Source organism: Leguminivora glycinivorella, chromosome 1, assembly GCF_023078275.1.
Source record: "Leguminivora glycinivorella isolate SPB_JAAS2020 chromosome 1, LegGlyc_1.1, whole genome shotgun sequence".
Lineage (NCBI taxonomy): Eukaryota > Metazoa > Arthropoda > Insecta > Lepidoptera > Tortricidae > Leguminivora > Leguminivora glycinivorella.
This window is the reverse complement of record NC_062971.1, coordinates 18369368-18392273: the sequence shown is the minus strand read 5'-3', so window position 1 is coordinate 18392273 and position 22906 is coordinate 18369368. Positions and strand designations below refer to the sequence as shown.

The window sequence follows — 22906 nt, the reverse complement described above, 5'->3', positions numbered from 1 at the left end:
ACTGCGTTTCGATCGTCACGTAGCGTCAACGATTGTCATTTCGGCTAGGCCGGCTAGGTACCTAGCCAACATCACGCCAAATTTACTCTAGTATCGTTATCGTAACTGACTCTTTCCATCACTCTTTGGTATTGGAGAGAGCTAAATAATTTTTGTGTAAGTATATTATATTGTTATCGTCGTTGTTAAGTGCTTACGAATAAAAATATTTCTATTTTATTCTTTTCTATTCTAATTACCATAAGGATATTATACTATGCAATAAGTACTTTATTTAGGTACCCAGTACCCAGCTATTTTTATACAACCTATCTTGCTCAGGCCATTATCCTATATGTAAGTTACATTGTTCGGTAAATACCTGCCACGCACGAAGGGGATTTAGATTCTCAAGGACACAAAGTCACTGGGGTTTTTATAATACATCTCGGAATTTTCACGGACATGCAGGTTTTATCGCGGTAATTTCCTTCAGAGAAAAATATGTGGTAAATATATATAAGTAGTAAGTATAAGCCGGAATTCACGTTATGACCTAGTTCTAGGCAGAGTTGCGAGTCTGAGTAACATTGTATTATTTGTATTATTTGATCCATTGAAATCGTATGTTTCAGGGGGGGTTGGTTTGCATCAAATGAGGTAGTTCTAATTTTTTATACATATTGTTAAGGATAAAATAGTGATGTCAAATCCGAGTTTTCCACCTCGAAAGCCCACCGGGTCATTATTAAATACTTGAAAAACCATGACTTTTTTTGGTTTTTCTCATATTTCACCATCAAAAACTTTCTTAAGGGCTAAAGTCATTATGAACAATTTTAATAATAATAAATTATCAATAAAATAATATAAAAAGGATCTTTGTGGCCTCAGTAGTTTCTGAGATACACTTAGTTAAAATTTTCACAATTTCATAAAAACACAATGTATAGTCATATACTGGAGGGTGAGTTAATGTTATGTCCTTAAACTACTTAATAGGACACGGGCATGTCCTTAAACTACGACAACCAATGTTAGTAGGTCCCGCAAGGGGCCATCTGGTCTGCTACCACCCTCCCGCCGAAATCCAGGCACCAAACAGCCTTTGCTGCGTTTCATCTATGTACAGTGCCAGTGCCTTTGGACGATGATTGGGTATCAGTTATGTTGCTTACAGCTAGTCATTTTGGATCCAAAAGTTTACCGGACCTAGTAGCTCACGCTGGAAGGTAGTGAGATCCGAGGCACGGTCTTTTCGGTAGCCGACCGCAGGAAGTTGAGGTCCAGTTGTACGGCAGCCACATGCAAACGGCTGCCCCGCCACCTAGTGAATAACCCGCGAATAGCTCCACCGTGCCAGATATGGCGACTGGATGGGAGGAGAAGGCAATCGCTAAGTGAGCTCCTCATTGTCCTGATTAGTTCAAGTGATCCAAGCAGTAAACGCAACACCTTGACAACCAGTTTTCACCCACCCCGTACCCTTCAACAACATGAAACGAAAAAGAAAAAAGAATACGAGTAAGTGTGGGTAAACGCCAACGGCACTTCCTCTCATTGAAAGTGCACCTCACCAACGTGCACTATATCGATCCGGTTCTCCACCATCCTGAAATCGAAAAGCCGCACATATTCTTTTTGACGAATACGCAAATTAAAAACCCAGCGGACGCGGCGTACCTACATCAACTACCCAGGCTACTCACTGGAGGACAAGTTCAGAGCAGATGCTGGGGTCTGTGTGTACATCCGCGACGGCATTTTCTACAACGCCTCTGTTTCTTTGAGGTGACCTGGTCCGGGGTGGTAAGGGGTCCGCTTTGTGGATAATTATTTACTTGGGCTCTGAGAAAGCGATCGTATGCCTGTGTCTACCGACGTACAGCGGAAACCAGGAAAGTGACCTTCTGCTAACAGCTGATCCAAACAGGCACTCGGTTTCGGTCTCAGCTCCACGGGATCCGGCCACTGTCTGGTGAAATCCATGTCGATCCACTCTCCATACTCTACAAAGCTCAACTCCGATCATATACGTAGTGTTGCAGCCACCTGCGGGACGGCTCAGCTAAATACCAACTCACCGCTTTGGATACATTGCAGAGCCAGGAGGATGATGTTTTGATGAGCTTTTCGATTTCAAGATGGTGGAGAAACAGATCGATATAGTACACGTTGGTGAGGTGCACTTTCAATAAGAGGAAGTGCCGCTGGTGTTTACACTTACTTGTATTTTTTTTTCTTTTTCGTTTCATGTTGTTGAAGGCTACGGGGTGGGTGAAAACTAGTTGTCAAGGTGCTGCATGCGTTTACTGCTTTGGCCCCCAACTTCCTGCGGTCGGCCACCGACAAGACCGTGCCTCAGATCTCGCTACCTTCCAGCGTGAGCTACTGGTTCCGGTAACATACCTGATACCCAATCATCGTCCAAAGGCACTGGCACTGTACATAGATGAAACGCAGCAAGGCTATTTGGTGCCTGGATTTCGGCGGGAGGGTGGTAGCAGACCAGATGGCCCCTTGCGGGACCTACTAACATTGGTTGTCGTAGTTTAAGGACATGCCTCACCCTCAGTATATCACTTTGACTATACAGTGTGTTTTTATGAAATTGTGAAAACTTTAACTAAGCGTATCTCAGAAACTACTGGGGCCACAAAGATACTTTTTATATTATTTTATTGGTAATTTATTATTCTTAAAATTGTTCATAATGACTTTAGCCCTTAGGAAAGTTTTTGATGGTGAAATATGAGAAAAACCAAAAAAAGTCATGGTTTTTCAAGTATTTAATAATGACCCGGTGGGCTTTCGAGTTGAAAAACTCGGATTTGACATCACTATTTCATCCCTAACAATATGTATAAAAAATTAGAACTACCTCATTTGATGCAAGGCTGAATGTACGATTTCAATGGATCAATTCTGATGAATCGATCTACGCGGTAAGAAGGTAATCTGGACAAATTCTTGGCGCCTTCTCCGCTTAGATTTTGAAATTCTAAAATACTCAAACTGAATTTATTTACGCTCCAGCGAAATCAATTCAATGATGTGAGTATACGAGTAGAAATCGGACTAATGGGAAACTAGAGCCACTGAACCGATCGCTGACCCACATGTTATTGGTCACAGGCAAGATGTGTCTGGGACCGTGTAATGGCTAGAGCGTGTTTATTTCTGTCCGTACGCAATTTTGTTGGCAAACTGTTTGCAAATTGTCTATCTCAATATCATATATCATTTATATCTCGTCATAAATAATAACAGCAAATAAGTAACAGACGCTCCGTGGCAAATCAAACGTAACCGATTTTGTCGTACTTAGCAATACGTACCGAAGAGCGATAGAGAAACTACGATAGGCTACAGAGCGAGAACGATTGTCACTTCGGCTAGGCCGGCTGATGAGAGTAAAAATTACTTACACTAATAATTTCTAATAATCTAAGTTGCACTTAATCACTCTTTGCGCTATCTCCATATTAGTTAGCAACTGTCAAGCGCCAATCGATAGTGCATACATAAAACTGTAGATTATGCAGACGCAGCTGCAGATGATTCGATTGCGGCGTGCATGCAACTTCGCTAACTGCATCAGGAACTTGTTTCAGCGACATGGAAATTACGCTGTGGCATGCATCCGATTATGAGTGAATCCTTGAAACGGATATCGCTGGTTTGAAACTAAGGATTTTTGAAAAGCTGCGTGCGAAAATGTTTGCAGGTACAAATATTTCGTTCGTACAAACAAGGTCGTTGACTATATACGATTATATTATGTATAGGTACTTACCTACGCGTGCTTTGGTTCTACGAACGATTTTCGCTGCAGTAACGGAAATTTGCTGTTATTTATATATTCGATAAGTAAGTTACAATAAAATCAAGGAACTGATACAATATACAAAGAACAAAGTAAAAAGATAAGTAAGTACTTTAAACATTATGTGTGGGCAAGGAAGTAAAATCGTGGATCGTGGCTCCGTTGTATCGTCTGATTTGGCAATTATGTTATGAGGTATAGCGAAGTAGGATACCTATAATGTTCTGTCCAAAGTAAGTAAGTATCGTTTACACTACGATAACGAATCGAAACACCTCGTGTTTCCCTTTCACACTGCCATATTATTGTAACATTGACAGTTACGTTTCGTTCGCTAGTGATCGTAAACGATATTGACGTTCGCTACGCACATCGATATTAGGTACAAAGATGCCCTTATTATTATTGAGTGAGACAAAACTCCCGAGTCCGATGTCCTAAATATGTCACCGACGTCCTTCTGAGTGGATCTTTATTACTTTATTAGGTTTATGAGTTCGCCTCAAATAAAACTATGTACACATAAATCTGGCAACCAATTCAATAAGGAGTTAGCGAAACTTATTCCCAATCGGGCTTACTTATCTGTTGGATAAGAATGTTGTAACCTAATTAGATCCTGTGAGAATATCTACGTAACCCAAAACTTAAATAGAGAAACATGACCAGGACCTTCGCCAATTTTTATGTCTAGATTTAAGTGACTTAATTGTTTTGGCACCCGATCCTAACTTGATATTGCGATTCTATAATTTGAATAAATACAATTAGGTGGGTACTACTACCTATCTACGTTCCGTCATTTATTTATTATTTATTTATTTATTTAATCAAAAAGTAACACAGCATTACAGTTTACACTAAGGCACTGTGAAACTACAAAATACAAAACAAGACATAAGCGATAAATATTACAAAAAAGAATACAAATTAAACATTAGATTTGGGCGACGACGTAACAGCGTGGCTCCGTTGCGTCGTCTGACTCGGTGTAGGATTCGGCAGGTTGCCCCGGAACCGCCGAAATACCACACCCTTCGGCCAGAAGTCTGCGCACGCGATGGTGTCCTGCAGCGTGCGCGGCACGCGCACAACAAATGAAGTGAAGTACACGTAGTGGCGCGACTGCAGCTGTTGCACCCTCAGCGTGTAGCCAGTCTTCCGGCGAACATACTCCACCACCTCATCAGCCCCGGCGGAGTAATGCAAGCGCGACACGTAGAGCGCTTTACTCGGTGTAGCAACTCGCAGACCAGAAGTAATCGGCTCCGCGGTACCACACAGAGTCTTACGAGGCGCCCTACGCGCCTTGCTCTTCCTTTGCACCAGTGTGAACCCCTCCTTATCCACATCGGCGCGGGAGGACTTCTCCTTGATTGGAGCCCGTTCTTCACACACCTTTGCTGGTGCGCTGACCCGGTTCGCTGCGGCGTTGCGTTGACCGGCTAGGGCGGCTACATCAGCATATGCCCGCTGACGTGAGCTCGACGTGAGGGGGGGAGGCGGCCGCACGCGCGGGGGGCGCGCGGGCGGCGGAGCGGCGCGTGCGACATTTTTAATTGTGTCAACGCGCAAACTACCTGACTCGACACTAGTGTTGTCAGGTCGATGATCGGACGTCAGGTCTGAAACCGCTGACCGAGCAGGAGCATTACGTAAACAACTAATTTCGTCACGTAACTCGGCGATTGTTTGCAAGCTGGTTTCAAACCTTGTAATAACTACAGCTAAACTTGTTTTTAGGGCCACGATTTCCCTTAACAAGCTGCGAACGTTGACGTCATCCGGATCGCACGACGGAATGATGGAGATATCTGTCGCCACAAACTCCGGAATTCGGTCCTTGTACTCCTTGAAGATCTTCATAATGTCTTCAAGGCTCTTCTTCCCGGTTTCATCTCCTCTCCGGTGAGGAACGTAGGTGCCAGCGATTCCTAGGGACTCGCACAACACTCTCTTCGCTTCGCAGATGTCTTCGACAGTGAACCTTGATGCACGCGAATTCATCTGGACAGCATTCTCCGCATCCATCGCCCCTTCCAGAATGAGCTTATCTCTTTCTTGAAGAAAGGCGAGGAACTCGTTCACGACAGGTTGCCTCCGTTTAGAGTCTGTAATTATATGAATTAAATCATCAATGCGACTGCACCGCTGCGCGCATTAGACACGACTCCACTCACTCACTCATTCATACTCACTAACTCATGTTAGATTATCCAAGAATGACTGCCTGCGCCACCAGGTTTACAAATGATTACTACATATTACAGCACATCGTTTTATAATAGATAGGTACAGTGATGTTGCAGATCGCACCTCCAGCCGTTTACGGGTTGGCGATGGCGTCACCTACACCTCAGACTTACAGCAATTTATCTTATAGTTATGTTAAGAACTTATGTAACAACACTACCGAGGTAGGTTTTACCCACGTTTTACCACAAGCTCCGCACAACTTTCATCATTAACACTTTTGTCTCCACCCGTACTGTCGAGCGCGAAATCGAAACAGCCAAAGCAGCATCCGGCTGGAAATTATGCCTAAGGTGACGGACCCAATCATGGACAGTTTAAGAAAAAAATTCGCCTGTTTTTGATATTTCACTGATAAATGTAAAAATTATACGGCAAAGCGTGTTAAATCTTGAATGTCCTATCCTTCTTTTACATTTCAAGCGTATTTCAGAATAGATACTCCTATTGGTTTCTTCATAGTTAACAAATTAAAACTAGGTGTTTTTTCTCCAATTATGGATGGCAGTTCTCCAGTAATGGATCCCCCATTATGGACAGTGAAATAAGTTTAAAATTTTACTTTTAAAGCCAACTGATACGCAATGAGTCAATTTTATACACCATAAATACAATTAGTTTGGGTTATTTTAACATAGGATTGTTTCTTGTAAATTTTGGTTTTGTAAATTGTTCCTTGTCCATTATAGGAGGTACGCAGTTTTTCGGGTCCAGTAATGGACACTCGCAAAATAACGTCATTTCTTTATAACTTTGGAGCAACAAACTAATATGTTTTATACCTTATATCATGCTTAATGCAGTAAGTAAAACGCATTCAAGATTACACCGTGCATTATTTTTTTATTATTTTATACATGAACTCAACTCTCTTAGCAACATTACTAAGAATTCGTCTTGCGTCAGTTTTTAGAAACTTATTTTAGATACTTATTTTTAAGGATTTGTGTTTTTTTGTCCATAATGGCATCACCGTCCATTATGGGGTATTTTACCTTATTTCTTTATATTTGCCTTCGTAATATTTTGAATGAAACCGAATTTCGTATCGTTACTCGGAAATAATCAATTTCGCAGGTATTGGTAGAAAATTCTTGTTAAAGAGAGGTAAAATGGTAGAACTTCAGCCTCTCTTACATTAAACGAAGGGTTAATTTGGTTTTTCATTTTACAGTAGACAGGATAGGTAAATTTTTTTCTCGTGTGATTTAAATGTTATTATTGGCAGTTTAGTGAGGTACAGTTTAGGTACAGTTTATTCATAAATGTTTCGATTGGGGCGATACACGGCTATGCGCGCCAAGCTGACGTCAGAACGGCGTGTCTATGTCACTATCTATTTAATGCTTAATTTCTTGAGGTACAGTTTTCTTCGCTATAGGTACAGTTTAGTACAGTTTAGGTACAGTTATTTGGTGCAAATTTTGTGACTATGCAGACATCTCTCACGCCATCCTGACGGACACCATAGTTTAGTTTAGTTAATTTATTTTCTTTTCCCCTCACTAGCTCGGAAACACGTGTTTTGAAAAACGCATTTTATCTACTAGTGGGTAAAGTAATTTGACCTTGAATAAAGTCAAATTAACTGCTTTAAAATTGATATTCTCGAACCACTCGCTTCGCTCGTGGTTCAACTATAGAATCCTTTCACTTGCTCGTTTTTCAATTCCACACTCGGCGTTAAAATACAACTTTGCCCCCTTGTATAACAAATTTATTGGATATATTTCTTATCTTTTAGTATTTTATAATTTTATGTTACTTGCATGATTTATTAAAATACCTAACTTTAATTATTAAATAAAAACTACGGACACTGATTTTGTGTAGCAGGGCTAGCACATGATTTTCGCAACAGTACTTATCTCACCGCGACATAATTACCTGCATAAGGAAGGGGATGGGACGCCAATCAGCAATGCAGCTTACTTAGTTTCCGTGTTTATTCTAGATTTTTAGATCGTTCACTATTTGGGGTCTAAATATAGGTAAACGGCTTTATTCTCTTAAAAAACAAATACCTACCTAATTACTTCCTTTACCCTTTCAATGCCTGAAGGCTTATAAAGTAGATTCCTAAGTCATATAATTTCCACTTGGCCTTATTTGTTTGCCGACGTTCACCCACGTTTCCTCGAGGTAGCTATTTCGCTAATCAAGTAGGTATAGAAAAATCAAACTTATCTCATTTTGAATAGAATCCACATTTGAAACAAATATGCAATGTAAGCAAACAGCGGGGATCCCGAAGTTACATTATTACGTACCTAATGCGCAAATTTACTCATACTTACTACATACTTACATGCTTTCAGTATTTTATTAGACTAGTTGAAAGATTTTAAGAGTAGAACGTTCCATTCCATGCCGATTTCGTATTACTTAAATACCTAGCTAAGTAAGTATAGGTATCTACCTCTTAACTAATAAAATATACTAAAGAATAAATAAGAACAAAGAAAACTATGTGCATCCTTTTCTTTAGGGTGCTAGAGAAAAGGATACCTATAGTTTTCTTAGTTCTTATTTACTGACAGACTTGTTTGACAGAATATATAACCCCCTTATTCAAAACGTTCACTAATTAAAGTTGACAAGCCGATAAAAATTGTTTTTCTACTCCCGAACTGTTATTCGTCATTTACAGGGTCGTGCATAGATCTTTAAAACCCTACATAAAGGCTATTCCCCAAAGCCAGCGTCCGCTGGCTTTCCGCGCATGCGCGCAGTATCGAAAAAACTGAAAACGCATTGTTTGGCTCTGTAACCATGGCAACGCCTTATAACGACACTGCGCGAGTGCGCGGAAAGGCTTTGGGCAGCCGAGCTGACAGTGCACCTTTGCGTGAAAATACAGGAATCAGTGTGAATTTCACGAAAGTTATTCAAGAAAACTATTAAAAACTAAGTGCATGGTCGTAGAAAAAGTATTGTATGCAACGGTGTTTAACTGAGTCAAAAAATACTCGTGGCGTCTCAATAACAATTTTCGGCTTCGCCTCAAATTGTTACCCACGCCACTCGTCTTTTTTGACCTCCTTTAAACGCCTGTTGCATAAAATACTATTGTCCCTTTCTAGTCCCCTGTTGATTTTTTCATTGCGATTGATACATATCTGCATTTATAATTAGCGAATTGTAGTGTGGTACGTACCTACGTTCCACAATAAAAAAAACCGGCCAAGAGCGTGTCGGGCCACGCTCAACTACTGAACCTGTCAAGTTCAAAACAATTTTCCTAGAAAGTCTTTATAAAGTTCTACTTTTGTGATTTTTCCATATTTTTTAAACATATGGTTCAAAAGTTAGAGGGGGGGGGAGACACACTTTTTTTCCTTTAGGAGCGATTATTTCCGAAAATATTAATATTATCAAAAAACGAATTTAGTAAACCCTTATTAATTTTTAAATACCTACCCAACAATATATCACACGTTATAATGAAAAAAAATCAGTCCCCACTTTACCCTATCAAAACATTTTTGCCCATTTTTTATTTACCTCTTTGTCGACTTGATTGATATACATATTAGTACCAAAGTTCACCTTTCTAGTGCTAACGGTCACTGAGATTATCCGCGGACGGACGGCAGGACGGACGGACGGACGGACGGACGGACGGACGGACGGACGGACGGACGGACGGACGGACGGACGGACGGACGGACAGACAAACATGGCGAAACTATAAGGGTCGACGGACGGACGGACAGACAAACATGGCGAAATTATAAGGGTCCCTAGTTGACTACGGAACCCTAAAAAGGAAAAATACGAGTATATACATGCATACATGCTCACAAAACAACAATGAAACATATGGATATATTAGCATTAAGAATAACTATGTATGGCAAACTTCATCAACATTTTGGTTAAAGCTTACCTCGCTGATTTTAAATCACAGAGCAGTATCAATTCGGTTTGATCTACGCCAGCGCAAAAGCAAAATCCAATATGAAGGAAACTAAATGCAAATAGGAATAATTGAAACTTTCCAGTAAAGTTTTGTGGTTGAAATGAAAGTTTTAACTTTTACTTTATCTATAATAACTATCCGTAGCAATAGTATGAACCTGTGCTCGGTTTTTAGGGTACCGTACCTCAAAACGGAACCCTTATAGGATCACTCGTGCGTCTGTCTGTCCGTCTGCCACAGCCAATTTTCTCCAAAACTATACTGAATCGATTTACTTGAAATTTGGCACACATATGTTAACATGTGACCCAAAGACGGACATGTAATTTAAATTAAGAAAATTTAATTATAGGGGTCACTTTTGGGGGTAAAAGCAAAAAATTAATAGTCCCCCCCCCCCCATCTCCGAAACTACTCAGCGCAAAATTTTGAAAAAAATACACGAGATCAATCTATAGATTACAGGAAAACCTACAGTCAAACGTAAGTCAGACTTAAAAGAAAAAAAAATCAAATTACGAATTACGTTACTGCCGCTGCAAGGAGTCACCAAATCTTGTGTGAGCGCGTTTGACTATCCATACTGATATTATAAATGGGAAAGGCAAAACGGAGCGACAAATGAACGAGATTTTTTAAGCAGAGATAGTTGAAGGCTACATTTTGTCTCTTTCTAACACGGGCAAAAGCTGGTTACATATAAATTCATTTCTTTTTCGTTTTTTTTATTGTTCAAAATATCGATTATTCGCAAAAATTACTTAAGTGCCCTCAAAAAAAGGCGCTTAAACCCTTCTTGTGGCATACGGAACCCTTGCAACGCGAGTACAACTCGCACTTAGCCGGTTTTTTTTTAGAAATGCGTTAAAATAACGAGACAGAGTAATGTGGTCTGGAAAAAATAGCTTATATTATCACAAATCTAGCTACTTAAGCTACTTTGAATAAGCTTCAATTAAATATCTAGTCCTGTAAAAAGTTATACATGTTGGCAGGTATAAGTTGGTTTGTTTAACCATTTTTTTTAATTTTCCACTAACAAATTGTTGCATAGAATTTTCTAAACAAAACAAAACTGGCTTTGGCCGTGTGGTCCATATAATGTAAAATACCCTATAATGGACGGTGATGCCATTATGGACAAAATAAACACGAATCCATAAAAATAAGTATCTAAAATTAGTTTCTAATAACCTAACCACAAAATTAAAATTTTGAAAAAACCCCCGACTGCGACATAGTTGACCGATTTTCATGAAACATGGCTAAGAACGCTCCCGACTAACCGGACTAACCCAGCTTTCAGACAAAAAAAACTAAATCTAAATCGGTTCATCCGTTCGGGAGCTACGATGCCACAGACAGACACACAAACAGACAGACAAACAGACAGACAGACAGACAGACAGACAGACAGACGGACAGACGGACAGACAGACAGACACGTCAAACTTATAACACCCCTCCGTTTTTGCGTCGGAGGTTAAAAACTGACGGCATTGTACCATAAACAAGAGTCATAGAGCTGCTTAATTTTGTAGTTTCATTTAATTCGGTTATTTCTGAAGGATTTGGCGGCAAGATAAAAGTCATCAGTTTACTGAAAAAATATCACTCCTTTTTGCTGTGTACTTAACACAACACACATTGTACTTAACACGTTCACTGCGTTACGGGGGTTTTTGAACCCCGTACGCTGTCATCACTCAGTGCGAGTGAGAAAAATCGAGTTCACTCCGCTGGTGCGGAAGCTGTATTTTGGTCATTTTTACAACTACGAAAATGACAAATATACATTTGGATTTCTGTTCAAAAGTATTATTTATTGATATATTAATTATATACGGGGTCTCAGGAACCCCGTACCGACCAGGGTACAAAAATTACCTTCTAGTGCGATACGGGTCTCCGTGAACCCCGTAAAAGAATTTTCTGGCCCGTACGGGGTTGTGGGCACAGTATCGCTAGTGCAGTGCTTACTGAAATACTTGTTATCGGCAAATTAAAAATAAAGCGCTCGAACCACACGTTAGAACTACTATATTCCAAAAACAAAGGCTATCCCACACAATAAACGTCAAAATCACCACAAATTGACATCTAATTGCAGGCAGGTAATCAAATATATGTTTTTAATATGTAAAAACGGTACTGGTTTATCTTATTTTATTTCTCTTTGTTACTTAATTATATTAACTACTTTTACAAAAATACAAGAGTGCGAAGTATCATATTTTTGATGTGTAATTTTTTTATTAATACAGCATATACATCGATTTTTTATTTCCCATCACTATTAATTTATCGACCTTAAAATATTACATGCGTTACGAGGTGTACTAAGCCCCGTATTTTTTCAATTTTAGTGCGATACGGGGATAAAATAACCCCGTATTTTCTTTTCTATATAATTTTCTGAGTTTTTATCGTATCCACGCGCGGGGATAATTAGACGTAGGAAATTTCATACTCTTACAGTTAGTCGAAAAAAATATTGGAAAATCCAATATTTCAGGAACTTGCAGCACTTTTAACAGACTTAGGCGTACGGGGCACTTTTATACCCGTAACGCACTACGATTTAAACTATTACGGGGCGGATTGGGCCTCGTAACGCACTAGATTTTGGGTTAAGGTTTTGGCTTGCCGCAGCGAACGTGTTAACACAGCATAAGGGAGTGTACAAGTTTCCAATGGGGTGGCTACGCGCATGTGACACTGTTTGAGTTGACGGCGTCCATAGGTTACGGTGACCGCTTTACATCAGGCGGACCGTATACTTGTTTGCCACCGACGTAGTATAAAAAAAAATTCGTAGTAATGCTGCTAAGAGAGTTGAGTTCATGTATAAAATAATAAAAAAATAATACTCGGTCTAAACTTGAATGACTTTTACTTACTGCATTAACCATGAGATAAGGTATAAAACATACAAGTTTGTTACTCCAAAGATATAAAGAAATAGTGATATTTTGCGAGTGTCCATAACTGGAACTGGAAAACTGCCTACCTCCTATGATGGACAAGGAACAATTTACGAAACCAAAATTTACAAGAAACAATCCTATGTTAAAATAACCCAATCTAATTTTATTTGGGGTATATAAAATTGACTAATTAAGTATCAGTTGGCTTTAAAAGTGACATTTTAAACTTATTTCACTGTCCATAATGGGGGATCCATTACTGGAGAACTGCCGTCCATGATTGGAGAAAAAACACCTCATTTTAATTTGTTAAGTAACTATGAAGAAACCAATAGGAGTATCTATTCTACAATATGCTTTAAATGTAAAAGAAGGATAAGACATTCAAGTTTTAACACGCTTAGCGGTAAAATTTATACATGTATCAGTGAAATATCAAAAATAGGCAGATGTTATCTTAAACTATCCATGATTGGGTCCGTTACCTTAATGACTTCCTTACGAAACTCTCTAGCGAATTAAAATGAAATTTTTCCAATCGCTTTTCGCAGCGGTCAAGGGGGAAGTACCGAAAACAATAGTTATTTGTTATACAAGGGGGCAAAGTTGTATTTTAACGCCGAGTGTGGAATTGAAAAACGAGCAAGTGAAAGGATTCTATAGTTGAACCACGAGTGAAGCGAGTGGTTCGAGAATAGAATCCTGAACTTTCGAGTTTTTTAACACACGAGAAGTAAAATACATTTGCACCCGAGTGTAACACAAAACTTTTCCCCTCACTATAGCGAGGAAACTACAACGCAAACAATGCGTTTATCACTGCTTCCAATAGTTCCACAGGTGGTAAATCATCTTTATTACTAGATTCACCTGCTTTTATCAATTTTAAAGCAGTTAATTTGACTTTTTTCAAGGTCAAATTACTTTACCCACTAGTAGATAAAATGCGTTTTTACCCGCTGGTATTAAAGGACAAAACACGTGTTTCCGAGCTAGTGAGGGGAGAAACTATTATAGTGTGCGGAACGAGAAGAATCGTGCAAATAAAGAGAACTATGCAACGAATAGGTACCTACTTAAATAAAATTGAATAACAATTTCTTAACATTGTTAATCGCATATAACTAAGTAAGTTTTTAACAAACCTCCGAGACCTCGGGAACAATGCCGTCCTTGAAACGTCTGACGTTTGTTAAAAACTTTGTTATACGCGATTAAATCCCGTTTTACAATGTTAAGTAAGGTACAGCGGGGCAAATCTCGACTGGGGGGCGATTGTAACTGATCCATTTTTTCTATTATTATTATTTCCTTTATTTATCTTTCTTCTTAAGTTAGGTTATTTATAATATGATTATAAAAGTAAAATACAAAACCACATACAAAACAATACAAAATATATAAACACATTATAAAAAACCTAACCTAGGGTGCCGCCAGCAGCGGGGCAGGACCCATTAGGGCTGCAGAGAGAGGAACCGTCGGACTATCCGCGCTGTGTCCAAAATTATTGCCTTCTGCATCTGGCCCTTGATCCAACCACCGAGCGAGAGTCTATTATTTTTTTTTTTTTTTATATATTTTATGAGCACAGATATTTGTTCCCGAGTCATGGATGTTTTCTATGTATATAAGTATTTATATATTATATATATCATTGTCGCTTACCGTGGGCCTCAGTCAATCTGTGTAAGAATGTCCTAAAATATTTATTTATTTATTTATTATTACACTATGATGTTGAGTTCTACATGTATCCACTGAACACGCCTACCATATTTAACCGATGGACTCTTTATTTAATAATGCAAACATTGTAAAACATGGAAAAAATGTACCAGTTACATTTGCCCCCCAGTCGAAATTTGCCCCGCTGTACCTTACCTACCTATTAATTAGTAAAAATCGTGAAAATTAAAATCTGAATTTCTTAACAATTGTTAAAGTTTCGAGTTTATGGCAGTAGATATTCGTTCGCATTAGGCTTGGATGTATTTTCGTGGTTAGCGTGGGCCGCAGTGACATTTCCCGCCTTAAGCCGGCTTTATGTTAGGTACAGCATATTTTAGCCGGGCTAAAAATGCGAATTAAATAGAACTCGTTCGAGAGCCGTCAGATAACGCCTCATAAATTATGTACGCTGTTCCCTCCAGTCATTCGCGGGAGGTCTGATAATCTTTTTACCTAAGCACCCATGTTAAATATACTTTTCGCAGTCGGTCGTTAAAAAATTCCATTCATACCCATAACATAAGCCCGTTAGCTGTGACATTTTCAACGAAATTAATCCATTTATCGAAGATTTGACTATCTTACGTCGTCGTATATTTAACCCCCGACGCAAAACGGGGTGTTATAAGTTTGACGTGTCTGTCTGTCTGTCTGTCCGTCTGTCTGTCTGTCTGTCTGTTTTGGCAAGTTTTGATACATGGGAGACTAGACAATAGAGGTAGCTTAATGAATACTGGATCATTTTTAAGTAAAAAAAATGTATATCAAAAATATTACATATTTCATGAAAACACTCATGTGTATCAGTTAATATGTATCAATCTTATTATCTAATTAAATTGAAAAATATAGGTTCTTATAATTTATAAAATATACATGCTAAAAATATAAATCTTAAAATAATAACGTAAAATGTAAACCCTGACCAGAAATATAATTATGACTATTGTATGGTTTGGTCTCAGTTCAGTATAGTATGAAGAAAATGGTTTTAATGAAATGGGGCATAGTCATATTATATTTCTGATTGGGCTTTAAATTTGGCTTAATTGCTATATGAGCCTACCACAAACACTAAACACACTCTTATTTCCCGATTGTTTCCCTGTAATTAGACTGATAGAGATAGAGAGAGATGCCCGCATTTTGCAAACTTCAGTGTTCGCAGTAGGCCCCCTGTAACTCATTATAATTATGTGGTAAGTCCCTGCCATATTGACTATTTGACATTGTAGTTGGAAAAACCTTCTTTTATCTTCAATATTTGAGACGGTACTTAATGTAGTGACACAGAATGGATTTCTGGCACCATACCTTATATTAAACTGATTAATTATGACATATGTTATTTCTCCTTATGTCCAAGTTATTAATGGTTTGTTTTTTTTTTTTTTTTTTTTTTTATACCACGTCGGTGGCAAACAGGTATACGGCCCGCCTGATGGAAAGCGGTCACCGCAACCTATGGACGCCCGCAACTCAAGGGGTGTCACGTGCGCGTTGCCGACCCATTAGAAACTTGTACACTCCTTTTTTGAAGGACCCCATACTGTAGTTCATCGGGAATACCTCGACAGGGAGCTCATTCCACAGCCGGAGCGTTCGTGGGAGGAAATTCCTCTGAAACCGTACGGTGCGCGACCATTTAGGTTGTAAGGTGTGTGGATGAGCGCCCTGTCGATGGCGAGCGGTGCGATGATGAAAAGTGGCCGTTGGCATCATGTCAAACAGTTCTTCAGAACACAACCCATTGTACAGGCGATAGAACACACATAAGGAGGCGAAGTCCCTCCTTAGACTTAATGGTTCAATACCGCCCGTGAGTTTGGGATCGTCGACAATTCGTACAGCGCGTCTCTGGATCGAGTCAAAGGGTCCAAGCTGGTATCCAGGTGCTCCTGCCCAAAGGTGACAACAGTACTCCATGTGGGGTCTAACTTGCGACTTGTACAAGAGCAGTCTTTGCCCCGGAGTAAAGTATCCCCTCGCTCTATTGAGCACACCGAGCTTTTTGGATGCCAACGTAGCTTTCCCTTCCAAGTGACACCGGAATTGGACGTTACTCGAAATGTCGACTCCGAGGATCCCAATACTTCCTGACAAGGCAAGGGCTGTGCCTTGGAACTGTGGAACCACAGTAAATGGGGTTTTCTTAGCGGTGAACGCACACACCTGTGTCTTAGTGGGATTGAAACAGACTAGGTTGTCCCGACCCCACACCGAGACTCCGGACAGAATCCTCTCGATGTCCGACACAAGCTTTTCACGACTTTCCAGCACCATTGAACGAGGGATATTAGCACGTCCCGTGTAAAATGTATCCCCAGTACTGTCATCCGCATAGCAATGAATGTCGCCGATAGACAACATGTCATTGATATGCAGCAAGAACAGCGTTGGGGATAGCACAGAACCTTGCGGGACGCCAGCGTTTATGTCCATGCTATCGGAGCAGCTACCGTCTACTACGGCTCGTATGCGTCTGCCGGACAAAAAGCTGGCAATCCATTTGCATAATCCCTCGGGCAGTCCATAAGATGGTAACTTCGACAAAAGGCCCCTATGCCAGACCCGATCAAATGCCTTCGCTATATCTAGGCTAACTGCCAATGCCTCACCTTGACTCTCAATGACCGAAGCCCAGCGGTGAGTTAGGTACACTAGAAGATCACCAGTAGAGCGACCGTGGCGAAAGCCATACTGACGGTCGCTTATTAGATCGTGTTCTTCTAGGTATCCAAGGAGCTTCGAGTTAATTACACGCTCCATGACCTTAGAGAGAAGGGAGGTAATAGCGATAGGCCTATAGTTTGACGGATCCGATCTATCGCCCTTTTTTGGGACAGGGTGCACAAGGGCCGTTTTCCACGAAGATGGAACTTCCCGTTTGCTAATAGAAAGCGTGAAGAGATGCGTTAGCACGGGACACAACTCTGGAGCACAGCGTTTGAGCACAACTGCAGGTATGCCGTCTGGCCCGCTCGACTTGTGAACGTTTAAGGACAGTAGCTCCCGCCGAACATCCTTCTGGGAGATACGGATTTCCGGCATGGAGTGTGCGCACCGCGGGATGGTAGGCGGCACGGTGCTACCGTCATCGCTCACAGTCGAGTTCGAGGCAAAAAGAGTACCTAGAAGATCGGCTTTCTCTTTTGCACTATGGACCAGATTACCGTCAGCATTTCGCAGTGGTGGTAAAGACGACCGACAAAAGTTCCCCTCGGCAGCTTTGGCAAGAGACCAGAAAGCGCGACTCCCGGATGGGTAGCCTGCGAGTTTCTCACCAAATCTGCCGACAAAATCGAACTTTGCTCTGGCAATAGCTTTTTTACTAGACCTCGAGGCAGCATTCAGCTTACGTTTCACATCAGTAACGTTCGGATCCTTAACAGCTACGGCCTTGGTCCAAGCCCTGTAAGCGGCTTGCTTACGTGTTGTAGCTTCCTTACAGGGCCGGTTAAACCAAGGTCGCTTCTTTGCTCCTGCAGCGACTAACGAGTTGGGAATGAAACAATCCATTCCCAGCTGTATTGTCTCAGAGACATTTGTCGCACAGGAGTCTGGATCATCTGATGCGAAACAAAGCTGCCTCCATGGGTACGAAGCGTAAAACTCTCGCAATCCGTCCCAATCTGCTGACCCGTACTGCCAAACGCGACGTAGGCTTGTTGGCCGCGGTGGATCAGGCCGCGCGCAAGGCGCTTTAGTCCGGACGAGGCAGTGATCGGACGAGCCGAGAGGTGCATTCACTGAGACGGAATATCCGTCCGGACGCGTGGTCAGCAGGAGGTCCAGTAAAGAGCTCGTATGGTCCTCGATGTCTGGTATTCTCGTGGGAGAACGTACCAGTTGTGAGAGCCCATAGGCCAGAGAAAATTCATGAGCAGACCTTCCCGCAAAGTCGGTGGACCGAGAACCAAGCCACTCAATGTGGTGGGCGTTAAAGTCCCCCAAAATCACAAGCTCTGCGGATGGGTACTGCTCAAGAACTCTGTCGGACGTCAATTGTAGGTGCTCGAAGAGTCGGTTTGTCTCCGTGTTGCCGCTATGAGACCTGTATAGGCATGCGTAGACACGGGTGTGGCCGCCGTAGTCCACACGCACCCACAGAACTGACAGGTCCCTGTCTTCAAAGGCTTGGAGACGGCGACAGCATATATCCCGCCGGGCGAACACACATACACCGGCGCGTCTCATGAACTTATGTTCAAGTGTATAGCCGGGGTACGATAGGTATGATGTGTCCGTCGGGCAGGATATCTGCGTCTCCGTAAGGAACAGTAAGGTCGGCTGCGCAGTCTCCAAATAGCAGTGGACTGCGTTCAGGTTGGAGTGTATACCCCTGATGTTGCAGAAGTCCACTTGCGTGGATGGAGATTCCGCTGATGGACCAAACTTTCTTTTTCTGCGAGCCATTTTTGTTTAGTTGTGTACTTATTTCTAGGGAGGGTTAGGGGTGCCGACGACTCAAAGGACAATAGACGGAGCAAATCTGGCGGGGGACTATGCAGGTAGTGCGGTCTGCAGGCACGGCGTACGGAAGGGCCCCCGGTCCCCCCCTGTGGCAGCAGCCGAGTCCACTCGGTCTCCTTCTCCGGCACGACTTCTACCCCAGGGATTTTTCGCAGGTTGGTGGTTCAGCCTCCCAGGGCGGAGATTAGGGTAATCCCTGGGTTCGGGAACCCTACTGACCTGCGGGCGGCCAGCGGTCAGCCGTTTCACCGGGTCTCCCTGATAGCCGAGCCTGCAGTCCGCGCCTACACAGACCGAAGCCAGTATTATTAGTTCCGTGGGTCCTCCAGTCGTCAGCACACCACACCCTCGTTGAGCTCTGGCAGCCTTACTCACCAGCAGGAACACAACACTATGAGTAGGGTCTAGTGCTATTTGGCTGCGGTCTTCTGTAAGGCGGAGGTACTACCCCAGTTGGGCTCTGCTCTTGATTCGAGCGAAACGATATCTGCTGTGCTGTGCCCTACCACACAAAGCGGAATATCATTCGCTATGCCCTACCTCCTCCGATATTTGTTATTCCTTACTTGACTGTCCACTTTCATCTTGAGCCTTGTCTTCATTCATCACTTCCCAATATGATGGTGGAGGCCCACTTATGCTAGGTTCTAGGCCAGTTACAAAATTGTCTTCTAGTTCTACAATCCCAGAACAATCTCCATAACGACCCTCACCAATAACCACTGGTATAACAGATGTTGCATTTCTATGTGGAAATGGCAAATTGATAGTCACTCGGATATAGAACTCCTTGCTTATTATGTTACAATTCTGTATTGAATATATGTGTGGTGGTGTTGGAACAACACATGCAAAGTTTGCAGTTTTGTATGCTAAAACCAGTGGGGTGGTAGTGGTACACTCTTCTAGTGTTTTATCAACAATTTTTGTATTATCAGTACTGAACAGCCCTTCTGCTATGTAAGTAGTCTTGCTACAAAGTTCTGTTGTCAGGTAAGGTATGTCTGTGTCGCTGTCATTAGTCAGAGACAAGTCCAAAGTAGTATTCTCACCCGGTGTTAAAAAACTCTTTGAAATCCGAACTTTCAAATCCACAATATGATCAGTAGACGAAAATAATTTAAACAGTTTCTTTTGGAGCCCATAAGTGAGTGATTCTACTGGTGTTGTGGGGTTAACATTTCCATATACAATAATTTGTTTTTCAAATCTCCTTGTAAGACTGAAAAAACTAGGCTTCTCAAATTTAGCCTTTACCTGGTATGTGATATTGCCGTGTTTATCTTCAAAGCTGGATGGTATATCATAAGGCAAAATAAACTCGAATCGAAATTCATACGCCCCAACTGGCAATGTGATCGTTTCATCCGATGGTTTGTTGAGTATATTCAAATGCATCGTCAAAAATGCTTCTTTACCGGTGTAGACGTGTGAATGTTTACCTTTGTGTTCTGTCCATTGGCATTTCGCTGTGCCGATAAGCGATAGAATTGCTGTCTGATACTCAGTTGGCTCGTCGATTGCGTAGCTAAGTATCCCGTTTATAGGCTGACCGGCCCGGTGGATACCTTCGCGAGGTTTCTGTATATATATCCGACATGACACACCCATGTTTATTTTTAATAGAATTCACACATCAATTATTGATAATTTACTGCCGCTTGATACGCCCGTAGGTACTGCATGCAAACCGATATTATGATGGTGCAACATGACAATGTATCTGTTTAGATACATTCAAAAGTTTCAAAACAAAATAAATACATCGCATCAGAATTATTGTCAATGTCAATATCGCCTGTCAGTGTGACAGCTAGAGGTTAGAACTTGGTACTGATGGTCAAGAGAAGACTTTATTGCCTAGTAAATAGTATTAGTTTTAGAGTACCGAACACGGTGATATATATCGTCGTTTCTGACTGACAGAGCATGTCAAAAATGACGTTTTAAACGTCAAAATGTCACATGCAAGGTCCCTGGTCCAATCTTACCTACTCAACTTTTGTATGTTTTTGACGTGATAACGTCTAATAACTCGTTACTACGGGCAGCATGCACGAAAAAGATGACGTCATTGTCCCGTTTCCTAATATAGCTTAAGCGCCATCTATTGGCGCGCGTTGGAACTAAGCGGCTGATCGATGCGCTCGGTATGGTTGTAGCGTGTGGCCTGAGTAAAGCACCACAGCTGCGACAGATGGCGCGCTCGTGTTTATTATTTTTGAGTGTTTGTAATTTAAAAACATGAAAGATTGCATTAAAATAAGCATCTTTTATAGAATGAAGTTGTTTGAAAAACCTACTTATTTAGGAGTTAGAGCAGTACGAAGTTGCGAATTTTCCCATAGTATTTACTAAGGCGCCAGAGAAGGCATAACAGCAATTTAAGTAAACGTTGCAGATTAGTTTAGTACAAAATTTACTTCGATCTGATGTAGATTTTCAAAGAAATTGTCACTTAATTTTAGGTAATTTCTGAAAAAAATTGAATTCGCCTTAGGCTAGTTTACTCTTTTCCAAAAACTTAAAATAAAAATCTAGTCTGAAATGATTGTGGTACAGGATAAACGAATTATAAATTTACCCGTTTTAATATTCAAAGTTGTCCAAATTTTACAAATAAGATCGACTGATTCAGCTCTATACGTGCGTTTTCCTAAACGTGCATTAGAGAAAAAATCATAATTAATTTAGTGAGTTAGTTTTCAAAAATCCAGTCTTATAAAAATCAAGATAATAAGATGCTCTAACTGGAACTTGAATTAAATAAATCTATTGGATAACGGAAAGTGTAGTATTTCACCGACTAAAACTATCAATTTTACATTCTTTTGACGTTTTTTTTGAAAGCAGCCTTAATAAATTTACGATGATTTTTTTTACCAATATAACCTATGTTAATATTGATAAATCATATTAGAACACGTTTCAATAAGGATGTTTTGTTATATAAACTTTTTCTTCTCCATTAATATTTACTGAGATATTAGGGTTCTAAGATTAGTAAATGGCACTAGCACTTTAATAAAATTAACGAGTCTCGCAAACGGTCTAGGATACAAAATGACGACTTTTATATAGGTATAGGATAGGTTCGTTAGGTATCTTCAAACGGCCGAAGGCTCCTATTCTGTGCAGTTTCTGTAATAAGCGGGGCTCCGTCGATATCGCTTTCTGTCTCTGGTGCCTTAGTAATGCTACGGGAAAATTTTGCAACTTTGCACCACTCTAACTCCTAAATTAGTAGGTTTTAAAAAAAACTTTAATTTATAAAAGATACTTATTTTAATGCATTCTTTCTAATAAGAACAAAACACTATGCTAGAAAGAGTGCAGAGGAAGTTCTGTAGGCACATTTACAAACGACTGTACGGATATTACCTATATATGTATCCATCTCTATTCGTAACAGGAATGGTTGGTCTTCAAACTCTAGAAACCAGACAGAAACTGCTGCATATTATGCATTACCGCCAACTGTTTCACCATAGAGTAGATGACGCATCCGTGCTTGAGAGAGCGAATGTGGTGGTTGGCATGCCGGGCGCGGTGCCGGCGCGGCGGCGGCGGCGCCTGTTCGCGGCGGCCGGCGCACCGCTCGAGCCCGAGCTGCTCTTAACCGCATCATGTTGGAGACAGACGATATTGACATATTTGCTGATAGTGTTGGTTTGTTTTACAGAAAACTCTTAAGGTTCATAGACTCTACACTCCTTAGGTGATTAATGTAATAACCATAGTTTAACTTTTAAGTGTGTTTGCTTTTATTTATGTCAATTTAACATGTGCATAATT

The 22906-nt window shown here is 40.9% G+C and overlaps 2 protein-coding genes across 2 annotated transcripts in view; one reads left to right on the top strand and one right to left on the bottom strand.

Annotated features, from left to right (window-relative positions):
- The window catches only part of LOC125230595 (gamma-aminobutyric acid type B receptor subunit 2), a 201259-nt gene that overhangs the window by 28751 nt on the left and 149602 nt on the right, over window positions 1–22906 (top strand). The gene's annotated exons all lie outside the window — the stretch shown is intronic.
- LOC125230582 (arrestin domain-containing protein 2-like) lies at window positions 14754–20912 on the bottom strand. The gene is made up of 2 exons (XM_048135779.1): window positions 19664–20912; window positions 14754–16015 (listed from the first exon to the last, which is right to left on the bottom strand). The coding sequence occupies exon 1, from the start codon at window positions 20720–20722 to the stop codon at window positions 19667–19669; it is 1056 nt and encodes a 351-aa protein (XP_047991736.1). The 5' UTR covers window positions 20723–20912; the 3' UTR covers window positions 14754–16015; window positions 19664–19666.